The 22,117-nt window shown below is 39.9% G+C and overlaps 1 protein-coding gene across 4 annotated transcripts in view; it reads right to left on the minus strand.

The window, feature by feature from the left end:
- Positions 1–22,117, minus strand: part of LOC144781481 (phospholipid-transporting ATPase IC-like) — a 1,874,327-nt gene that overhangs the window by 879,212 nt on the left and 972,998 nt on the right. For all 4 annotated transcript variants that reach the window (XM_078660356.1, XM_078660353.1, XM_078660355.1 and 1 more), the window contains one exon: positions 11,155–11,186. In XM_078660356.1, the coding sequence (XP_078516482.1) occupies positions 11,155–11,186 (32 nt within the window). The remainder of the gene's footprint in view (positions 1–11,154; positions 11,187–22,117) is intronic.

The following is a 22,117-nucleotide window of genomic DNA, read 5'->3' on the forward strand; positions in this document are numbered from 1 at the left end:
TTGATATAACTGACGAAAGTGACGAAGAACAGACTACTGACCAGTCTGCCGAAGAAGACGAACCAACCTGAAGTTGCTCAGTGTAAGCTACCTGTGCAAAGTTACAAAGAGGGGTTGAGAGAAGCTTCTTTTGAGCAGAAATGTCTGATTCAAATGTGAATGGAAGACCTAGACGTAATTGCTGTAAAACATGCTGCCAAGTATGTTTATGTAGTGTAGCTATAGTATTGATCCTTTGGATAGGACTAACAATAACGCTTCCTTCTATGATGAGCAAGAACCCAAGTCTGTACCCAAATAATAACTTACCTGATGACACTGTAGAATCACACACTAGAACGACACCACGAAGAATAGACTCATTGGAAAAACCTCTTAGTCTAAAACGAAAACAATTAAACTTAGAAGCACCAGATGAGGAAGAATTACACTTTAACAAAATTAAGAACAAGACGCATTTGAAAGTGTTCGCAAACCTGTTATTGCATTATGTAGAAACTATGGAAATAGACGACTGTTATGTCTGTATGAAGCTACCTACTTCTGTAGCTGAAGGTGTGACTTATCATCACCTGCCCTTAACATATGGAATTTCCTGTAGTATATTAGCTAGCTTATTTTATAAAAGAGGACCTTTACAGTATTACTATTCAAACTCTGACGTGACATTTTCTGAACTCCCTGTTCGACGAAACCTGAACCCTGTACAGACGACCAGAGATGTAGCTAAATACATGAGTGATTATTTTCTAACTGTAGGAAAAATTAATATAGATGATGCACATAAGCATAACTTGACCTGTTCTTTACATGAGAAAGAAAAGGAGTTTCTGGACATGGTAGAGAAAAGAAGAGAGAGTTTCCAAAAAAAAGCCAAAGACAGGAACCATAAAGTTCCTAAATGGGCAGAAAATATAGGGAGCACCTCAAATGGTGAAGCTACTGCTGCTATGCTCCTTGATTTCGAGAAGAAGTGGAATCTCTGTCTAAAAAGGGAAATGACTAGTTATTATAACAATGTTTTCATTGGTTCCAGTGAATGCGAACATAATTACAAGGTAATTGGAGGCTGGGGTTTCAAAGATGGGACAGAGCCAGTGTTTCCTGGAATTTATTTTATTTGTGGGAACAAGGCTTACTTCAAATTACCCGACCATTGGTACGGGAGTTGCTATTTTGGTATTGTCTTCCCGAAGATATACCATGTGGAAAAAATCACTGGAAGCAATGAAGAAACTAACAAAGTAGTACGCAATAGAGGAAAAACTGCTGGTGAAATTGTAGGGAATATTTTTAGTGCAATAATACCTGCAGTGGGAGTGGTTCTGAACTTAAATAAAACTTGCAAATTGTCAACAGTAGTAGACCGGTTATCTACCGACACTGCTGGAGGTTTCCTGATGGTCAATACCGAAATGGTTGCGATCAGATCCATGGTTTTACAAAACCGACTTGCCCTTGACACTCTATTGGCGAAAGAGGGCAGAGTCTGCCGAATGTTGAAAACGCAACATTGTTGCACTTACATACCTGATAAAAGTGTGGGAATCCAAAGGTATGTAAGGAACATTACAAATTTGGGAAAGGAACTCAAACCACTGGAGGTTGACAGTGCATGGAAGATACTTACTGATGGTCTATCTGCTGTAGGTCATTGGTTTGCCCAATTAGGTAGAGGTTTATTGTTTAAGATACTGATGCCAATTGCAGGAATAGGTTCGTCCTATTTCTCATATTTGTCTGTTGCAAATGTCGCAAACACCAAAAGAAATATACTGTGAACAAAAGAGGCGTGAAACGGAGTGTGGATGAACTTGAATTAGAGGAAATGAACAATCAAATTTATAAAAGGGTGAAAAATTCTCACCCTAACAAAGAAACAAAAGAAAAGCTGAATAGAATGTTGGAAGAGATTGAATTGGGCAAAGTGTGAAAGTTGGCATCTGATTCCATTGATTTTGTGATGATAGTAAATATCATCAAAGAGGGGATTGATGGAGCAAGGATTCGCATATTACGCGACTTGCTTGAATTCATGAACCTCGAGTAATATGTAACAAAGTAATCCAACCTGTTTGTCTTACTAATTTCCCTTTTAGTCTGACATTTGGGGTATCCGAGTGATGCTTGCATATGTGTGTATTAACCTTAATAACGTTTGTCACTAAAAATGGCCGCTGCTTGGCGGGTTTTCTTCTGCGCATGCGTTAGTCACACTCACGTGACGTGACGTATTTGCAGTTCTGGTGGGAACCTTTGCGCCTGCGCAATTACATTAATATGGCCGCTTGGTGTCCTCACATGGTAAAGCTTGCGCTGATGTTTTCGTGTTGTGATTTATTTGCACTAACCTTAATGCCAATAGTTTATATGAAATAAGGGGTATAGAGTAGCAATTCATGGTATACAGTGTAATCATTTATTTCTGTGTTTTAATTTGTTTTCGCTTACTTTTCGTGTACCGCGTTCTTGAGGGTCTGTGAGACACTCATGAATCCATATTGGGTTACCCTTCTGCGCATGGCAAGTCTTCTGTCGATGGCATTGAAACCCAGCCAACCAGAGGTCTCAGCCAAGATGTGCCTGGGAAAATGCACCCTCACCTAGCAGAAGAAGCTAAAATGTTCTGCAAATGCTACATTTGTATTCTATTTCATTGTATTCAGTAGAGTATGTCATGGGAACCCCAAAACCAATAGGCGGTCCCAGAATATGTTAATATAGGCTTGTAGAATTGAAATGTGATTGGTGTGTTAACCTATCCTACTTGGGGACCAATCGAAATTGGGGATTCTGACACTTGCAACATTTGGGGGGTGGTACACTGACCCGAAAACAGTATAACTAGCCTAGGTTTAGTTAGAGAAATTGTCCGACTTGTCCGAATAGCTGACCTGTCACTGACCCAACGCACTCAATAGGTGACTTGATACAGAGGGCTGCGGAGCACTCTGTCCGAAATTTCCATAGACTCAAGGGTTTTGTTGAGAAACCTTAAGTGCTGGCGGAGCACTTTGCTGGGGAGTTCGATAACCCAATCGGGGTTCTGACTGATAGCTGCAGAGAGGGTGGAGCGCAGGCGTTGCTTCCAAACTGCGGGTGCTGGTCTTATCCTGGTGGTCCTGTCCTGATCCTAATCTGGGTTTCCTGTCCTGTCCTGGGGTGTCCATTCTGCACCTGCTGTCCTACTGATGACGGGTTTCCTTTGGGGTCCCTCCTGTTCTTAACTGACCTGTGGCCAGGGTTGGTCTTCACACCATTCTAGGTAAATATAGTGCTGAAACTCTATACTGCACCTTTCTATTTTTCTGTCTTTTGCTTCAATAAAGACATATATTTGCATATATTGATTTCCATGCTTTTTCGCAAAACCACTGAATGAAAAGTTCATACGTTATTGTTGTTATTCTAGCATGTTCCATTTTCTACCCATCCTTTGAGTACATTTCCTTTTCAGGTCATGATATACAGATGTTCTTTGTTTTTACCCATCTTTAGTTGATTTAAGTAATTGCACCAATTTATTAATACAGTCTATTTTCACCTTACCTGTAGTTCCTCTTCATGGGGAAATATTCTACTGTGAAGTTTCTAGTATGATCTTTATTCTTACCCGTCCTTTAGTCTGAAATTATTTGCCTAGCTGTTTCCTCATTCTCACCTTACTGTAGACTCATAAATGATCAGCTTGATATATTTCCTTTATGGATATGTACTTTTCATTATCTTGGTTATTGATTGTTTACTAGTCATAAATCTAATGCTTTCTGAAACTGATTCTGAAATCTAGATAAAATCTTTAAAACTTCCCCGGAGTCTGTGGTCTTTATGAAATACAGAAGGATATAAAGTTGGTATTGTATTTGTTTGCCTTTTCTTCACAGCTAGGTCCCTGATTCATCGTGGTCTTTAGGTACCCGTGACGGTGGATTGGTAAGTTGGGTACAATAGAAATATATAGGAAGGAACTGGGATACTGGTAGTAGAGTGTATTAATAAATAATGGTGTATTGAAATATATGGGCCCGATACGTGTATGGTAAATTTGTTGGTTGGGTGACCTGCGCGCTCCATCATGTGTAAGTTTGCCATCGCACCGAAGGGCGCTAGGGTCCCTTGAGTGAGCTGTCCATCATAGTGGGTAAAGGGCGGGAAGACGGTGCACACTGCTAGTGTGTGTGGCGTGGCCAAACGGGTTGGGCTTCAGTATGCAAGTTCACATGCCTCTTGTGTTTATAAAAGGTCAGAGACCGATCAGAGCAGCAGATGAGGAGAAAGAAGCTCCTGGTCACAGGAACTGCACGGGGATTGCGCTCGTGAAAGTCAAGGATGCAAAGGCCTCCATCAAGCATCACAGCTAATTTTCGACGGTAGATATTGGGAGAAAGCACACCTGCCAAGCCTCGACAAATCTCACGATTTTTGTGGGCTGATTAATGAGTTACTGAATTTAAGCTTAAACTCGGGCACCTGCTTTATTTATCTGTAAATGCTTCCTGTTGAGGTTTAATTTTAGTGACAGGAGCATTGTGCCAGGATGAATCCTGCCCTGCATATGTATCCAAGAAGACGCCACCATTTTGTGCGATACCTCTACTCAACTGGAGTACTTTTGCTACTGGCTAATCAGTAAGCGCTACCTCGTTGGGTAAATGTATAGTGCTTTTCCTACACTACAGCTGCATAAAGTGCCACAAGAGTTGTCTCCAGTGACCATGTGTGTGAAAGTTTGTCATCGCGCCGAAGGGCGCCAGGGTCCCTTGGGTGAGCTGTCCATCATAGTGGGTAAAGGGCGGGAAGACAGTGCACACCACTAGTGTGTGTGGCGGGGCCAAATGGGCGGGGCCTCTGTATGTGAGTTCACATGCCTCTTGTGTTTATAAAAGGTCAGAGACCAATCAGAGCAGCAGATGAGGAGAAAGAAGCTCCTGGTCACAGGAACTGAACGGGGATTGCACTTGTGAAAGTCAAGGATGCAAAGGATTCCATAAAGCATCACAGCTCATTTTCGATGGTAGATATGGGGAGAAAGCACACCTGCCCAGCCTCGACAAAGCTCACGATTTTTGTGGGCTGATTAATGAGTTACTGAATTTGAGCTTAAACTCGGGCACTTGCTTTATTTATCTGTAAGTGCTTCCTGTTGAGGTTTAATTTTATTGACAGGAGCCTTGTGCCAAGATGAATCCTGCCCTGCATATTTATCCAAGAAGATGCCACCATTTTGTGCGATACCTCTACTTAATTAGAGTACTTTTTCTACTGGCTAATCAGTAAGTGCTAACTCGTTGGGTAAATGTATAGTGCTTTTCCTACACTACAGCTGCGTAAAGGGCCAGAAGAGTTGTCTCCAGTGACCATGTGTGTGTAACTTTGCCATCGCGCCGAAGGGCGCCAGGGTCCCTTGAGTGAGTTGTCCATCATAGTAGGTAAAGGGCGGGAAGACGGAGCACACCACTAGTGTGTGTGGCGGGACCAAATGGGCAGGGCTTCAGTATGCGAGTTCACATGCTTCTTGTGTTTATAAAAGGTCAGAGACCGATCAGAGCAGCAGATGAGTAGAAAGAAGCTCCTGGTCACAGGAACTGCACTGGGATTGCGCTCGTGAAAGTCAAGGATGCAAAGGCCTCCATCAAGCATCACAGCTAATTTTCGACGGTAGATATGGGGAGAAAGCACACCTGCCCAGCCTCGACAAAACTCACGATTTTTTGGGGCTGATTAATGAGTTACTGAATTTGAGCTTAAACTCGGGTACCTGCTTTATTATTATCTGTAAGCGGTTCCTGTTGAGTTGTAATTTTTGTGACAGGAGCACTGTACCAGAAAGAATCCTGCCATGCATATTTATCCATGAAGATGCCACCGTTTGTGTAATACAATTCCGTTCTACCGCGGATCGCGGAAGTTTTGTCATTTTCCGAAATTTTGCCAATTCCGCAAGCAGAACGGAATTTGCAGCCCACCCCTACTTTCGAGCAGACTTTTGGTGTGTGTGTCCTAAATCTTGTCTGATCAATCTGTCCTAGGTGCACTTGTCCCGCCTCTTAAATATCCCTCTAATTTCAGTAACCGTTTTTAGCTGCGCCTGTCCGCATCTCGACTGCCAATCCATTATTCTATGGCAGCCATCTTGAAAGTTCTTCCTGCTGTATTCATCCTTCAGAATTACATACAAGAACCCTGACGTTTCACGCAATCGTTCCTTTCCTCTCATAAACTGAGCACATATCTGAAGCCTATACTGGGCGTTTATACATTTACTGTATTTTATAAATGCTGGAACCCACGTTTCCGATACATATACTGGGTCGGCCATCTTGTAATGGCTGTCTCAATACACTCAAGAGTGTCCACCATCTTTTAACAGGTTTCTAGCTGTTAGCCTAAGACCATCCCCTGTCCTATTCATATGAGGTATACCTCTGATCTGTGCCTTGTCCGTTATATTTCTAATGTCTGTTTCCCATTAAAATCATCTTTGTCCTATAAATCAATCCCTGTCCCCACCTCATGTCTTTATGCTATCACATAATGCTCTATAGTATCTTCCATGTAAAGTATCAAAACTCAACATAAGACATTTAGCTCCTTTCCCTCCCTTACAGTTAGTATGCAGTGCTATGTACACACAAAATGGCATTCTGTACCATACCGTGCATTTCTAAAGGAAGTAATGAAGTTCCTGTTCAGTATTCATCACCTTCTCTACAGACCGCAATCTCGCTATTCATTTGGTCTCTGTTTGTCTTAATGGCAGTTTCCGATCTCCTTCCCTCGGCCTCGGGCTCAGTCTTTGATTACCATGAAAGGTGAAACCAGTCACATTGGGGTGTTCAACTTGTATATGTTGAAAAATTGGGATTTTGCTGCCCTTCTTCTTTATGGCTCTCTGATGTTCTTATATGCGTAATTTCAGCATCCTAATGGTGCTCTCTACATAGATTTTCTAAAAGTTGCATACGATCACATAAATCACATAAATCACATGGGTGATATTACAATTCATGACTACATTCACATAGAACCTTCTTTACGAATTGCAACTGAAGTCCTTCAATTTGTTTGTAATTATTTTACACATATTACAATCCATACATACATAGTTCCCTTTCGCTTAGTCAGGAATCCTATTTCTACCTCTGTCCCTAATGGAGGTGTGTAGCTGAATGTGACCAGACTCTTCACCGTAGCCCACTCCTGTAGGCCACCCTTGGTTTGTGAGTGATCCAATCAACCAAACCTGATACCCCCCAGACCAATCCCCAATATCTTCATAGTATCCTATACACCTCATTGTGTTCTGCACTAAACGTGGAAACAAAATCCAGTTTTCTATTCTTCTCTTTTTTTCTCTTTTTGCTCAGTTGGTGTTCCGACTAGTCTGTAGAATCCTACGTTCAGCAAAATTCCGAACCCTCTCTTTGTACCCTCTATGTCATAGTATGGTTTTCAAACCTTCCAATTCCTTCTTGAAATCACTTTCATCACTGAACTTTCTTTGTTATCTCACCCTTTCCCAATATGGTATACACTTAATCACATGTTTAGGATGTCCACTCTCTGCTCTCAAAATGCTGTTTGTGGCAGTGGCTCTGCAGAATAGTTTACTACAAATTCTCCCTCCCTTTGCAAATAGTTCCATATCCAAAAATGTGTTTGATTTTTTGCTCTTTGTCATAATGAATTACACGTTGTAGGGGTTACTACTAATGTATGAAAAATACTCCTTCTATTCAATTACCTAGCCGGTCCAGATAAGCAAAATATCATCAATGAACTGGACCCAAAAGGATATATGTGGAGTCCATTGTTTTGCTGTTGAGGTCCAGATATACACCCTCTCAAATCACCCCATAAAGAGGTTTGCCTAAGAGAGCACAAATCTGGAACCCCAAGGCAGTTTCCTGTTGGAACCACTCTCAATTGAATGATAAGAAATTATTCTCTAGAATGAACTCTGTCATATCCATTAACATCGGTAATGGATATCAAAGTCTTACCCCCTGCTCCAGTGCCTGCTCCATTGGAACGGATTCAGGTGCTTGCTTCAGTGGAACCGATGCATCCTCTGCTGCTTGAGGCAGAATCGATGCATCGTTGCTGTGCGGTAACAGAACCGGCGCATTGCACTTGGAACCAGTGCATCACCATCAGGACTGGCGCATCGGAATCACTGCATCGCCAGTGCTGCATGAGAGATGATCGATGCATTCCCTCCGCCGCACGGAGAAACCCTACATATTGCACTCAGAACTTGTGCATCTCTGAACCAGCACTTCGTCTTCAATACCATCGTTGCATAGAGAAAATCAACACATCACCTCAACTACAGTATTGACACCAATACATCACTTGGCTGCACCCGCATCTCATAGTTGCACCTGAGTCACGGTACTTTGGTTCAGAGGGCCAAGCGTGGCTCCTGTTCTCGGCCCGGGTTTCATCGTAGTCAGTCTGAACTTTTGACTTTTCACCTGTCCAGCATGATCAGATAATCCCTATAGGCGCCTATAGCTTCTTATCCATATTTTTACTTTTAATCTTTAAACATTTATATCGCAACATCTATTTGTTGAATTTGCGTTTTCATCTTGTTTTATATACAAAATCATAATCGATTTTCTGAACTGGTGTGGATTCTTTTTGTGGTGTTTTTACTGTGTTACTTTTTGAAATGCTGCACAAATACTTTGCACACTGCCTCTTAAGTGAAGCCTGCCTGCTCTATGCCAAGCCCCAAAGGGGTGAGCACAGGTTAATCTATAGTGTGTATCTGATTTAACCTTACTAGGATTGTGATCTCTGCTTCTACAGGGTGCCTCCTCTGACAACCAGAAACCCAATTTTTATCATACATTTTCAAATGCAGATTTATTACTTTCTTTGGCAGGCAGTCAATCTTACTCTATAGAAGGAGCACAGACGTCCAGCAGTAGGTCAAGATGTGTTCTCCATCAGAAAAGGCAAAGCTTGGGCAGCATAAGTGTTCCTACCTCAAAGAACAGGTACAAGCTTTAGTAGCATCAGCCCAGGCTTCCCTCCCTTACAAGACAGGTACAAATCAAGAAACAGCAGTGCAACCTTTACTTCCTCACAGAAAAGACATAACATCATAGGAGCAAAACTTCCCTCTATCACAGAAATCAGTAACAGTGCAAGCATCCTTTCCTTATTGAATGCAAACAATATGGCAGCGGTAGGGTAGTGTTATATCACCAACATAGCATATACCGTCAGGGAATCATAGTATCTAGATGACACACAGATCTCTGGAGCAGGAGCTTAATTATCAGGGATGAGTGCATAGATGGTTGAACGCTGCCAACACCCTAACTGAGATGTCATTCCCTGTCAACATAGCCACTATCACTCTTTTTCCCTCCTACTTTCACTCCTTATTATCAGTGATTTCCAGACTTCTATCGCTACCAGTGGAGCTTACCGATGACATTCACATACACATGTATCAATAATCCACATTTACCTATAAACATCAGATCACACAGGCAGGGACCTTGTTATAAATATATACAGACCTTCCCTACTAGTGGTGTGAAATGTCTCTATGCTGCATGGTGTTGTCTCCATCTATAGCCCTTCTGGTCTCTATATTCCTCCACTAAATAGATTTCTCTAGTTTCCTCCCTTCCTCTCTTTCCGTGCTCTCCATTCCATTTTCTCTTTTTCTCTCACACCCTCACTCTTTCACTCATTTTCACCTCCTCAAATTTCATTTCTCTTCTCAGTTGTTTCTCATTTTCCTCTGGTTTCACAATCATTCCTGTTTATCCTCTCTTCTCTTATCATGACAACTCACCACTGCTCTTAAAAGAAATGACCCAATAGCACGCCTAAAGATAAAATCACATGTTTGCATTGGTTTACTATTCGGATTCTGAGATGAGCAGTATTCACTTTGCAGTCAATCTATTTCTTCTTAGGTTTCTGGCTTCTCACGCCCGAGTATATGATTAAGCTTGCCATTCCATTCTTTTGTCAATGAATTTTAAACAGAATCCCATTTAGGAAAGATTACTCACCTGCAATCCTTTTTCTCCATTATAGGTAGTCTCTCTGAATCCACAAATATTCCATCTGCATCTCAGAGAACCAGAACACTAGTATCATTGTGGGTGTACGTATTTATGCTTCCCCATAAAACGTATTTATGCTCCCCCTGAAAACGAATTACCTAGTTGACTATGCAGGGAGGTTATGGAATCCTTAAAGTGGCGTGTCAAGTTTCTCTCCATTTCAGCCTTAGTAAGGAAGCAACATTTCTGACTTTATTTTGCTGCTGTTTAAAATGGTGTGGTGTTGCCAATCTAATGTAATTGTTCCATGGCTGGTTTACTTTACATTGGCTACTTTAAAAATATGGGAAAATGTAGCCTCCTAAAGACATGGTTACTTTGTTTAAATGACTTTAACTGAGTAAAGTTGTGCTCTAGGATTCTCTGGATACTCCAGTCGAGATATTTTATTCTGTATGAGTATCATACAAAATCTCATTATGGGGAAATATTTTTGGAAATTCACCAATTGTTAATGTTGGTGAATACAAGATGGATTCAAAACTTATTATCTCCCGTGAGCTGAAAAAATATACAAATTGCAGCCATCAGACGACCTTTAAACTGAAAACTACTTAGAGAGGAAATCTACAAACCGACTAAATGCGGTATATCTAAATGTGTGTATTTCTTAGCCCTTTCATAAGTGCCTACGTACTTGTGAAAGGGCTAAGAAATACACCAGAGCAAAGGGGAAGGAAAATGCATAGAAGTGGGATAGGTATCGGAATGCCTACGATTAACTTGGTTGCAAATATCACCCTAAGTATATATTCGATGTTCAACTGTCAATGACCTTGCCATTTTTATAATTATTTAAGACGTATTTTTATACATGTTGGGATAGATCTATTTTCAATAATCGCTATACATTATTTAGCTTGTATTTACTCATTTCTGTATATATGCTGCTTATTATTTTGTTACTCTACAAATTATTAATAACAATTTCAAATAATCGCTCAATTCATAAATCAGTCACTCTTATCAATCATGTTCCTGGAGGTGGCAAACTACATAAAGTTCCTTCTTTAATTTGCATTGTAGACATTACTTTATAATCTGTGTCCCAGCTCACCTTCAACTTTTCTTTCCCATCTGGACTTGTACCTGCATGAATGACAGAGAAGGAAAAACTGAGAGGATGCAGAGTGGTAACATGTGTTTTGACCAATTCAATTAAGCGGAAGGAATGTCATTATTCAGTGAGACTGACAAGTGTTCACATTCTGTATCATTTGTAAGAACACAATTACTGGGAGACAAAACAACATATATCTATTTTTTCACTGAAAAAAACAAAGGTTAAAGTGAAGATATAGTTAGGCGAAAATGTCAGTTAAAAATGCAGTTTTAAACGTACAAAACCACTTTAATCTGATGGTTATAGTTATCTCAAATAACTATAACTTGTGCCCTAAGGTAACTATACTTGTGCACTCGCAATGCACAGTATTTCATCAATAATTTCATTGCAAACGTTGCTGTGATATTATTAATGATGTAATAGAAGATGTCATGAGTGATGTAGTATGTGGGATAATGCAGTGCGGGCTTGAGTCATAATTACCTTAGGGTACAAGTTATAGTTCCTTGATATAACTGTAACTGGTGAATTTAAGTGATTTTGCATGTTTGAAACAGCATTGTTTAACTAACAAGATATAGTCAAACCACCCCCACTGTGCTCAGCTTTTGGCTGTGTGGTGTGGGGTTGGCCACAGAGCCTGGCCTGGAGCAGAGCCCTGCAACCAACATCCTGTGGGCACCACCTCTTACACTTGTGCACAGGCAGTCAAATCCCCACCGCGCATGGCCTTTGACCATGCGCAGCTGGGATTTAGCGGCAAAGCCTGGCTTGTCAGCCTGAGAAGTGCTTTATAAAAATATGGAAAATTTTCCTGGGGTCATGGTATCAATGGCACAGGAGACATAGTTGCTGATGGGGCTGCAGAACTCTCTGCACCCCTGCAAATAAAAAAAAGAAATAGTGGTAGCTCCTGTCCCTTCTAGAAACATGTCTAAAATAAGAAACAATCGGCGGTCTACTAATCTATTGTATAAGCAGTACAGTCTAAGAGCATATACTACTAATTACACTATCTCCTCTATGAGGAAAAGGTAAGAAAGAAACACAGTGATGCAGAAAACTAAGGAAAAAGGTGATCCAAAGCCATTTCAGGATATTTGGTATCCCATCATTGCACATATATGTGTGCTCAGTGTCATCATCTGGGTTTAACAAACAACTCCCTCGGGTTAACCCTTGAACATTAGGGAAAACATAGAGGTTAAGTTGTATCCTCTTGTGGATTATCAACAGAGAAAAGCAAGTGCAAGAAAGAATTGTGAAGTAAAATAGGATAAACCCCAGAGAAATACAGTGTAACCATTCTTTGGCGTATGCTCTGATAAGTTTTCCAATTTAAAAACCAAAGTGAAGGTGAAAAAGAGACAGTTAGAAAATAGTCACTGTCTACATGGTCAACATGTTTCAGCCATCGGGATATATCTCCCTGGCTTTCGTCAGGACCTATACAGATATTTTGTCCCTGCAATAAAAAAAGGGGAATTGATACTACAGTATGTATGTTGTTATAACAACTTTCCAATCCTTGGGGCAAGCATGATGTTTGATGATATCACTACTTGTCTATGTCCGGACCTCACCTCACTCGGAACCAGCTCGAGTACCGTTTGAAGCGAAGACTCTCACCTCCATTCCAGCAATAGTCTTCGCTTCGAGGTACTGACGGAGAGAGTGGGGCCTCATCAAATGGTACTCGAGCTGGTTCCGAGTGAGGTGAGGTCCGGACTTGGACAAGTAGTGATATCATCAATCATCATAGCGTAATTAGTAGTACATGCTCTGTACTGCTTAAGCAATAGATTAGTAGACCGCCAATTTTTTCTTATTTTAGACATACTAATGAGTAGGGGGATTGAGATCTGAGTGGTCTTTAAACATTTTCCGTCTGGCCCTCCATATTGTAGTATTCCTTCTAGAAACATCACAAAGAAATCAAAATATGTAAATAGCCCTCACAGGCGTTATGATGTGGCCGCTCATTTATTATTCCCTTTATGTGAGTTTACATTTTTTTTTAATGGCTGTCAAGGTCCAGCCCAGGACACCACCGCTTTTTTTTATAGAGCCCCAGGGCCTCTGAAGCATCGCTGTCTCTCTGCAAGTTGTCCTATCTCTTGGGCCACACAGGAGCTGGCATTTTTTTATTTTAATGGGTGCCATGGCATCCCAGACCATAATATTTGTTAGGGCAGCAGGAGAAGCCCCGGGGCCCTCAGCTTACTGTTCCTGCAGGAGGCAGCATTATTCCTTTTTTTTCCAGAGGGTGCCCAGTTGCCCTCTTTGGGCATCCCACAGCTGGCACCTCGTTGGGTGCTGCTGGTGGATACCCAGGATCACCACAAGCCGATCAGCTCATGCACCCATCCCAGGTGCAGTATAAGCCGGCATTGCTCAATCCCAGCAGGAGCAGTTATATTTTGCTCCTGCCGGGTGGGACCACTTCTCTGTAATTCCCTGCAGGGAGGGAAACGTTTTGTGCTCTCAGCTAGTGGGAGCAGCTTTGTGTTCCTGCTGGGTGGGAGCATATTACCCTTTCCCTGCTGGGCTTTCAGACAGTGAACTAGACATTGTCCTGGAGAGAGGGTTCTCCGGAATCCTGCCCTTGATGCAGCCCGGGGGGATGTGGTCCCGGGGGTCATTCTATGGCTTTGGGAGGGGGCAGTGTTGCCTCCCTCCAAATTTTCTCCATTGTGGTCCCAGGGGATGAGGTCTCAGGGGCCTTTTCAGTCTTGTGAAAGGGAGGCAGCACACCCTCTCTCTTTTTTAAATATGCCAGACCCAGGGAATAGCGGTATTTTCTTAAAATCAAGAGGGAGCGCACCTTTTTTTTTAAAAAAAAACATACAGCTGATCAAAGGTCCTATATGAATTGGGTGCACATTGTTTTAAAAGAAATTGGGTACTACCAGGCCTAGGGTATTTTTGCTCTTTTTCTGTGACTCCAGAATGAGTGCAGAGTCCTAAGATGACTGCTGCCACATAGTTTTGATATGGTGGCAGCCAATCAGATCTCACAAAGAGATCTGTCAGGCCCACAGATCCTCTACAGTGTGATATATACAAGGTTTTTAAGCCTTAATTACTCTAAAACTACTGAATTGATTTACACCACATCACTAAAAACACTCTTTCTGGAGCAGGATTTAGCTTTCTCTACATTTGGTGAAACTCCGTTCAGCCCTTTGGGCTGTAGCTGTGTCTAAACTTCATATCGAAAAATGAATAGGGAAAACACATTTGGGACCTCCTGTTTTCTCAGCTCCCCCTTGACAGATCCACCCCTAAATTTTCAGTTAGGAACTGAGAAGAAAAGTAATTTTTGGGAAAGTTTCCTAAAGATTCCTCAAACAGTGCTAAAGATATACGTAAACAAAAAATGCCTTTTATTTGGAAACACGATCCTAACTGTAACAACCCAGTGGCAACTACCACTTGGTGATATATATATAAATATATGCCACATATCTATCGTCACACTGCTCTTTCTGTAGAATGTGGGTGTATTATCTTTCTAATCAGGATCACTGACATACTATTGATGCTAATAATATTGATTCACAAAAATATTGCAAACTAAATCATTCACAAAATATTGCTTTCCTATAGTTAACTAATAAAAACAGAAATATTAATAAACAAAATGTCATTGTTAAAAAAGATCTATTTTTAATTACATTCATTACAAAAATATCATGACAAAAATATTATAACCTTTAAATAAACATATAGTCATAAATATCAGAACACACATTATCAACTACATTAATACAAATAATTGTTATTATAAAATATAAAAATAATACAATTTTATGCTAATTAAAATACAAATGTAAATATTCAAATATCCTTATAACAATTTTTTCATCCCAAAAATGAACAGAAATTACCCCAATGATGAAACACTTCAATACACTAAAATGGTAATAAAAAATATTTCCACAATTACCAACATTTAAACACGAAACAAAAATAATTATAAATGCATCCAAATAAAAACATAAATACAGAAATATGTACTCAACTTTATAAAATCAACACGAATTAGTGTTCACCATGAAAGGCAATACCTGAAAACAAAATTCAAGCTAACAGAACACTAACCAATACAAGAAAACTGTAAACAAAATGAACCAATACAATTATTCAATCAATTAAACTAACAATATAAAAGCCACACAAAATGTGACTACTCCAAAAACTACACAGGCTGTAAGAAGATGATACTCTTCCGGATTTTCAAAACACAACCTGAAAACTACCTTCCAATGTAAGTGAAGCATTTATTTATACTAACTTACGAAGTAAATAATTTATAATAGGTAAAGTAACAAATAACTAAAAAAAGTTCTACTTTTATGTCTTTATCTTTAGATACTGCAAAGAAATTACTATACCATTGAAAAACTAATAATGTATTTAAAAATAGACATCAGACACACAAAAAGTTAGTAATTTAAAATATTAATAAACCGCATCTCAACATAAAACAGTAAATATAAAATGAAACTCCCTCAGCCCCTACTATCTACCAACAAACAAACGTTTAAAATAAAACTAAAGATTTTTTCTTATCCAACAGAAAAGGAGCACTCTGAGCCACATTATAATACCTCCGATGGAAAATCTGCAAATAAACACTTAAAATTCAACAAGAACACATATGTGAGTATAAAATAGAAACCTCCACCATAATTTTGTATTTCAATAATAAATGTATTATACATTTTTAAAATGTATTTCTTCATATTATTAGATTATTTTTAGACATAATGACAGGAACAGGAAGGCACATCACTGAACAGAAAGGAAAACAATTACTCCCTCATGGGCTACACTTACTGCCAAGAGAGTACAAGCATAAAAATTATCAATTGCAAATGTACTAAATATTACTCTAATGCGTTTTATGGGAGGGCCACAACAAAGATGACTTTCTTACTAATGTAAGGGAACACATTCACTCTCTAAATGTCACTAAAGTTAAAGTAAGGCATGTACTACAAGCTTTAAGAGAGGCAAACACCAGCTTCCAATAGCCCACAATGAAAATACTAAAATATATACTCCCTAATGTCCCTGAGCACATCACAGGCCAGCTACCACCTATTCCAACTTTAAAACACTTAATTGCACAAACTAAAAAGAGCCACTGTGGTACCCCTTATAATATGTGGTAATGTATTTAATGAATATTTTTATTGCTTTAAGCTATTAAGTCATAGGTAGAATGTAGATCTTTTAGGTGTAAGTCATAGTTAGAATGTAGAACTTTTAGGTGTTCTAATGTATTGGAATCATTGGGCCATTGTATGTTCTGTTGCTGTGGCCAGTGGTCGTGGGTCCTTTCTATGGAATAAACTCAACTTTATTCAACATCCTCTCTTCTGGATTTATTTACGTATTTCCATACTACTACCCTCCAGCCTCCAGAACATACCAAGATATACAAATTCCTGAACATTTTAAAAACACACAATAAGAGGAACACTTTGTCTTACCTAATAACCTTATTAATGGTAAACACATCTTAACATTTTCTGCAGCAGGAAACCTATTAAAACTAGGCCAATGTCAAACATGGATGATGGATGGAACATTCAAAATGCTACCCAAACCATTCTCTCAGATATACACCAAAAATGGTGAATATAAACCATTCACATACAAAAATATAATCGACCATCAAGAGAAAAATAATTTTTAAAAAGGCCAATAAAATGGAAAAATTGAATTGAAATCCAAGAAAGCAATCACAAGTCTTAATAAACTATAAACAAATGAAAACTAGCTTAGAAAATAAAAGGAAATCTAAATTTGAAATATTGGTTTACTACAAAGCAAAAAGAGTTCCTACAAAAAAAACTAAATCTAAACATCAATACAATACCTCCTGTTCCACAAACCTGTAATATAAAAATACAATACCCACCCATAAAAAGCAGTATCTTCAAACAAAACAAAAAAGCAAAGTTAATCAATAGAAATTATATAACATTACATACTATCACATATAATAATGCTACACTCCTAACAAACTCTACATCAGTCTGTCACAAAACACTGGTAAATAAAATTACCCAAACTACTAATAAACCATCCAAAAACTAAAAAAGCAAACTATAATTACTATTTACTAGTACCCCTTACTTCTCCCTTCCCTCAAAACGCTATTAACATCTTACAAAAGGCCTTACCTACTAGGACAAATCGCAGCACCTTCCCCATACTTACTTCCAAGGAAACAACCCAAAAATTAGATACATAGACTTTAAAGTTAAACTAGTGGAAAAAAAATGTCAGTTAAATGAAACAAAAACAAACTATCTGCCTATAAAAAACAAGATGGATGGATGTTTGCATTTTAATACAAAACTGTTTGAATAATGTAAAACATGGTATAAAAACATATACAAATTTGAAACAATTATACATGTTTTTCCGTCCCGATGAATGCCACAGACCCTTTGGGCCGTATGGCAAAAACATGTTGCCGACAATGGTGGTGATGGGGTTCTAGTTCCCCCAATCCCCACATTTTAGCTTTTAATACCAAGTAAATATCCAGCAAATAAATGTATTTTGGTTTTTGCATTGGTTTTTAAGAAATCACTTTCTCAAGGGCCCCGCTTAGATTTTAGAAGTGCCTCCCTGTCTCTCAGTGTAGGCCTGCTCTCTACCGAAAGTGTTTTTTGGAGAGTGGGGACTACCAATGATGAAGTTGGACACCTGGTGGTGTGCAAGGACAGTCCTTTACATTTTTTGAGATGCCCAGCACCCCACTAATTAGTGCTCAGTGCTTGTTAGAATTCAGTCACTATTCTCAAACAACTATTCATTCAGGGTAGCTTCTTTGTGTATGCATAATAGGTTTGGAGGCCAGCTCACCCTGAATACCCCATAGCCTCCAGTTCTCTCCCCTGGAAAGCTCAAGGATGTTGTGTGTTGATATTGTGTTGTAAAGCTGATGACTGTGGTAACAAACGTAGGGGTAATATTATATTTGGGAAAGTAAGCCGTTTTTCTGGGGATCTCCACTTGAGGATTCCAATAACCCACTCCCTCAAATGGTCTCAAAAAAGGTGGGACTGTTTTTATACCCTGTAGCTATTATGGAGATAAAAAAACAGACTTGCACTTGATGAGCTCACAATAGCTGAATTTCTGAAGGTGCCCTCTTTATTAGCATATACAGTGGTAATACAGACCTTAACAAATTCTGATGAATGGGAGGCTCTTTGCACAACTAAAAAGGAATAAATCTGCAGCCCCCCTCATGGTGCATTTTTAACTGAACATTTACGGAAAGGCACAGCCCCCAGAGGACTATAGTACCAAGTGAACCACACAGTTTTTAAACAACCAAGAGTTCAGAAAGAACTGGTCACATAACGCATGGAAATGCACAAAGGATTGGCTGGTACAAATTATAAATACAGCAAGGAAACTCGCCGATTTACTACTCATAGAGATACAATCATATGAGAGTAAACTAAAAACCACAGTACACATCTCTATATATAAAAAGAAATTGGAAGAGATCAACAATGACCGCACCCAGTATGAGTAGTACCTTACACAATCCAAACTGACCAAACTCAAGAAGGATGTATAAAAGTTCAGCCATGAAAAAACCTGCCCATACGTAACAGATGAACATTATGAGAGAACTCAAACTCAGGCAAGTGGAAAAAGACAACAGAGGTTTCGACCCACCCCACTGGATTGGACTTTCAGCTCGGGAGATGATAGGAGCAGCAGTGGCAGTAGTGACGGGGGGCCCTCAGAAACCATATTATCAGGGGTAGCAACTACCACCCCCAATGCCACCGTTTGGCTACTGGCAACAACTCTTTTATCCACAAGGCTCTCCATTCCAACAGGGCCCACCACCTTTTTTATACAGAGGCAGGTCCCGGCGAAGACGAAAGCAAAAGTATCCAAGACAACCCACTTAAGTCCATTGGGGAGACCAAACCCTGAACCAAGTGGTGACAAGGAGCAAAGGGAAGGACCAGAGACCAACAACGAGCAGGGACCCACCAATAAAGTGAACCTGAGCAGTTATACACTATCGCCGGATAAAAACGCCATCCTCTCTAAAGGACTGGGGTTCGTACCAACACCAAAAACGGACCTATTTGCATTACGTATAGAACTGGCACAATTCTTTCAGAGGATTAAACCGAAGAGCTTCTTTGAAGACTAGGAAATCAGCTGGGATCAGGAATCTGCCAACACAGGCCCGAGGAAAAAATCCACCTGTATAGCACCAGCACAATCCGTCCCAAGCCATGTCATGGCTTTTGAACAGGCCATCTTAAAAGAAATGGATGCTATTTATTGCCAAAATAACAAGGTCTTTCAGCATCTAGAGAGGGGAGAAAAAGCAGCCTTCGAAAATCTTAAGAAGAACACACAGTTGATTATAAAGCCAGCTGATAGGGGCGGAGTGATAGTTGTATGGACAAACATATGTACAACACTGAATGCATCCGACTCCTGTCCGACAGCAACAGTTATGAAATCCTCCAGACTGACCCTGCATCCAGATTTACCAACAAAATAAAAACCTTAGTGGAGGAGGGCCTTCTGAATGACTGGATCACAAGACACAAAGCTGAGTTTCTCGTGGGTGAGACACCATGCACACTGAGATTTTACAGCCTACCTAAGATCCACAAATACAAGAACTGCCACCAGGTAGACCGATAGTATCGGGGATTGGTTCAGTTCCATAACCACTATCGCAGTTCTGCGACTGGTTCCTTAAACCCATTGTGAAGACATCAACCTCGTATCTAAAGGACACAAATTTCCATGTCTACTCAGAGACATTGAAATTAATCCTACAGAGGATTAGATCATTACTATGGACACTGAGGATCTCTAGACAAGCATTCCACAAAGACGCACCTTGATAGTGGTTAAACATATCCTCCAGGAGAGGGATTGGCATTTCATGACCCCAAGACACTTAATTTTAGAATGTGTGGTGTTGGCCCTGACTGAGGCACCATATAGTATCAGATATGGAGCACATCGATGAGGCACACTTTTGCTCCTAGTATGGCTTGCCTATACGTACATCAATTCAAGGTTGACTACATCTTCAACCCGGACAACCCATACGTGGAGCAGATGAGATTATGGCAGAGATACATTGACAACGTCTTAATAGTGTGAAACGGCAACAAGGAAATGGCAGTAGAGTTTGCAGAGAGGGTGAACACAAAGGATGAACGTCTGAAGTTCACATATACAATCAACAAGGATGATGCCGTTCTTTTGGACCTGGTCATAACATTGGACCAAGATGGCATAAAAACAAAGGCCCATAACAAGGCAAGTGATAGGAATAGTCTTCTCCTGTTCGAGAGCTTTCACCCAAATGCACTTCAACAGAATTTCCCCGTAGGTCAGTTTTTACGAATTCGAAGGAATTGCTCTTTTCTGGAAGTTTTCTACACACAAGCACAAACATTGAAGGACAAATTAATCTACCGCCACGATCCCAGGAAACTGGTAAAAAAAAGTAGGAAAGGGAGGGAGGAACAATAATCCAGAAGTACCGCTTGAAAATCAAGAGAAATCAGATAACAACAGAATGGTATGTGTCACCACATACACCCTCATATCAAATCAAATCAAATCAAATATAACTTTATTCGATTGTTAGAAAGCAATCATAAAAGTATACATAAAACAATTCATTAAAATCTTTAAGAAATGCATTTTACAATTCATCTTTGGCGTACAGAAAATTCATCAATTGCAGGGGATTCAAAGTCCATAATATCATAAATTTTAAGGTGCATTTAGATAATCATACTTTTCCTACTGCACATCACATATTTCATATATAATGTTATTGTTGCGACACACAGATGATTATCAAGACATTGAATATTAAGCATGGCCACACGACATTGACGGTGGCCCATTTCTCTCAAGAGTGGCAACTAAAACATTACGTCTTATCACATCATAGAACTTACAAAAGAGAAAAACATAAATAGTACTCTGAGGTGAGGTGTCATCACAGGGACAGGGAGGTAAGTCGTGCATCCAGTTATTTACTGTGGGGAAACTAACCAGTCTATGGAAGGTACCAAATCTAAAGCTAGACAATAAAAATCTGTCGTAATTATCTAGCACATAGATTAAATAGGGCTGAATATTAAAAGTCGTTAATATCATTTGATGTTGCAGAACAGAGGGTTTTAAGACCTCAGTTGCGACTCTTAGAGAATCCAGGAAAGCTAAACCCTCCTTCTTCAAGTCTTTACGCGAGATAGCTGAGATATTAATAGGATTTGTAAAATAATCCACTTTTCCAATGTCATTTAAAAAATTGCGGACATAACTCAGTCACGGTATCCTCATTGCTCCCTCTAATTTTAGGATATCTGTCAAAATATCTCTATTAAGTGTCCACAGCCTGTGCCATAATAGTACAGGCTCCTGCTTAATTAGATCAGATATGAAAGCAAGACCCAATTCTGCATGACAATTGTAATTTGGGGTGCTCTTGGGAAAGCAAGGATAAACTTCAAGAAGGAATTTTCCACCACCTGGATAGGCGTGGGGTCAGCAAAACCCCATACCCCGCTGCCATAAGTAGCACCAGCCACACATTTAGCTTTATAGATCTTAATTAGCTCCACGGGTGGTCTGGTGCCTAATTTCTTTGAAAAGGTCTTAAGAGCGGCCGTCGATTGAGTCATCGCAAGTGTTTTAGCTGACACAGTCTGTGACCACGACTCACTCTGAGTGAAGAGTACCCCAAGATAGGAAAACTGCTTGGTAGATTCAAGCTTCTGTCCTGCAATAAATATGGCCCTCTTAGATTTACAGTACCTGCTGCAATACATAGTAAAAGTTTTAGTTGTATTAACTTTTAAACCCAGCTCATTCATGAAGTGGGAAAAGCCATCTACCACACGCTGTAATC

Source organism: Lissotriton helveticus, chromosome 9 (assembly GCF_964261635.1).
Source record: "Lissotriton helveticus chromosome 9, aLisHel1.1, whole genome shotgun sequence".
Lineage (NCBI taxonomy): Eukaryota > Metazoa > Chordata > Amphibia > Caudata > Salamandridae > Lissotriton > Lissotriton helveticus.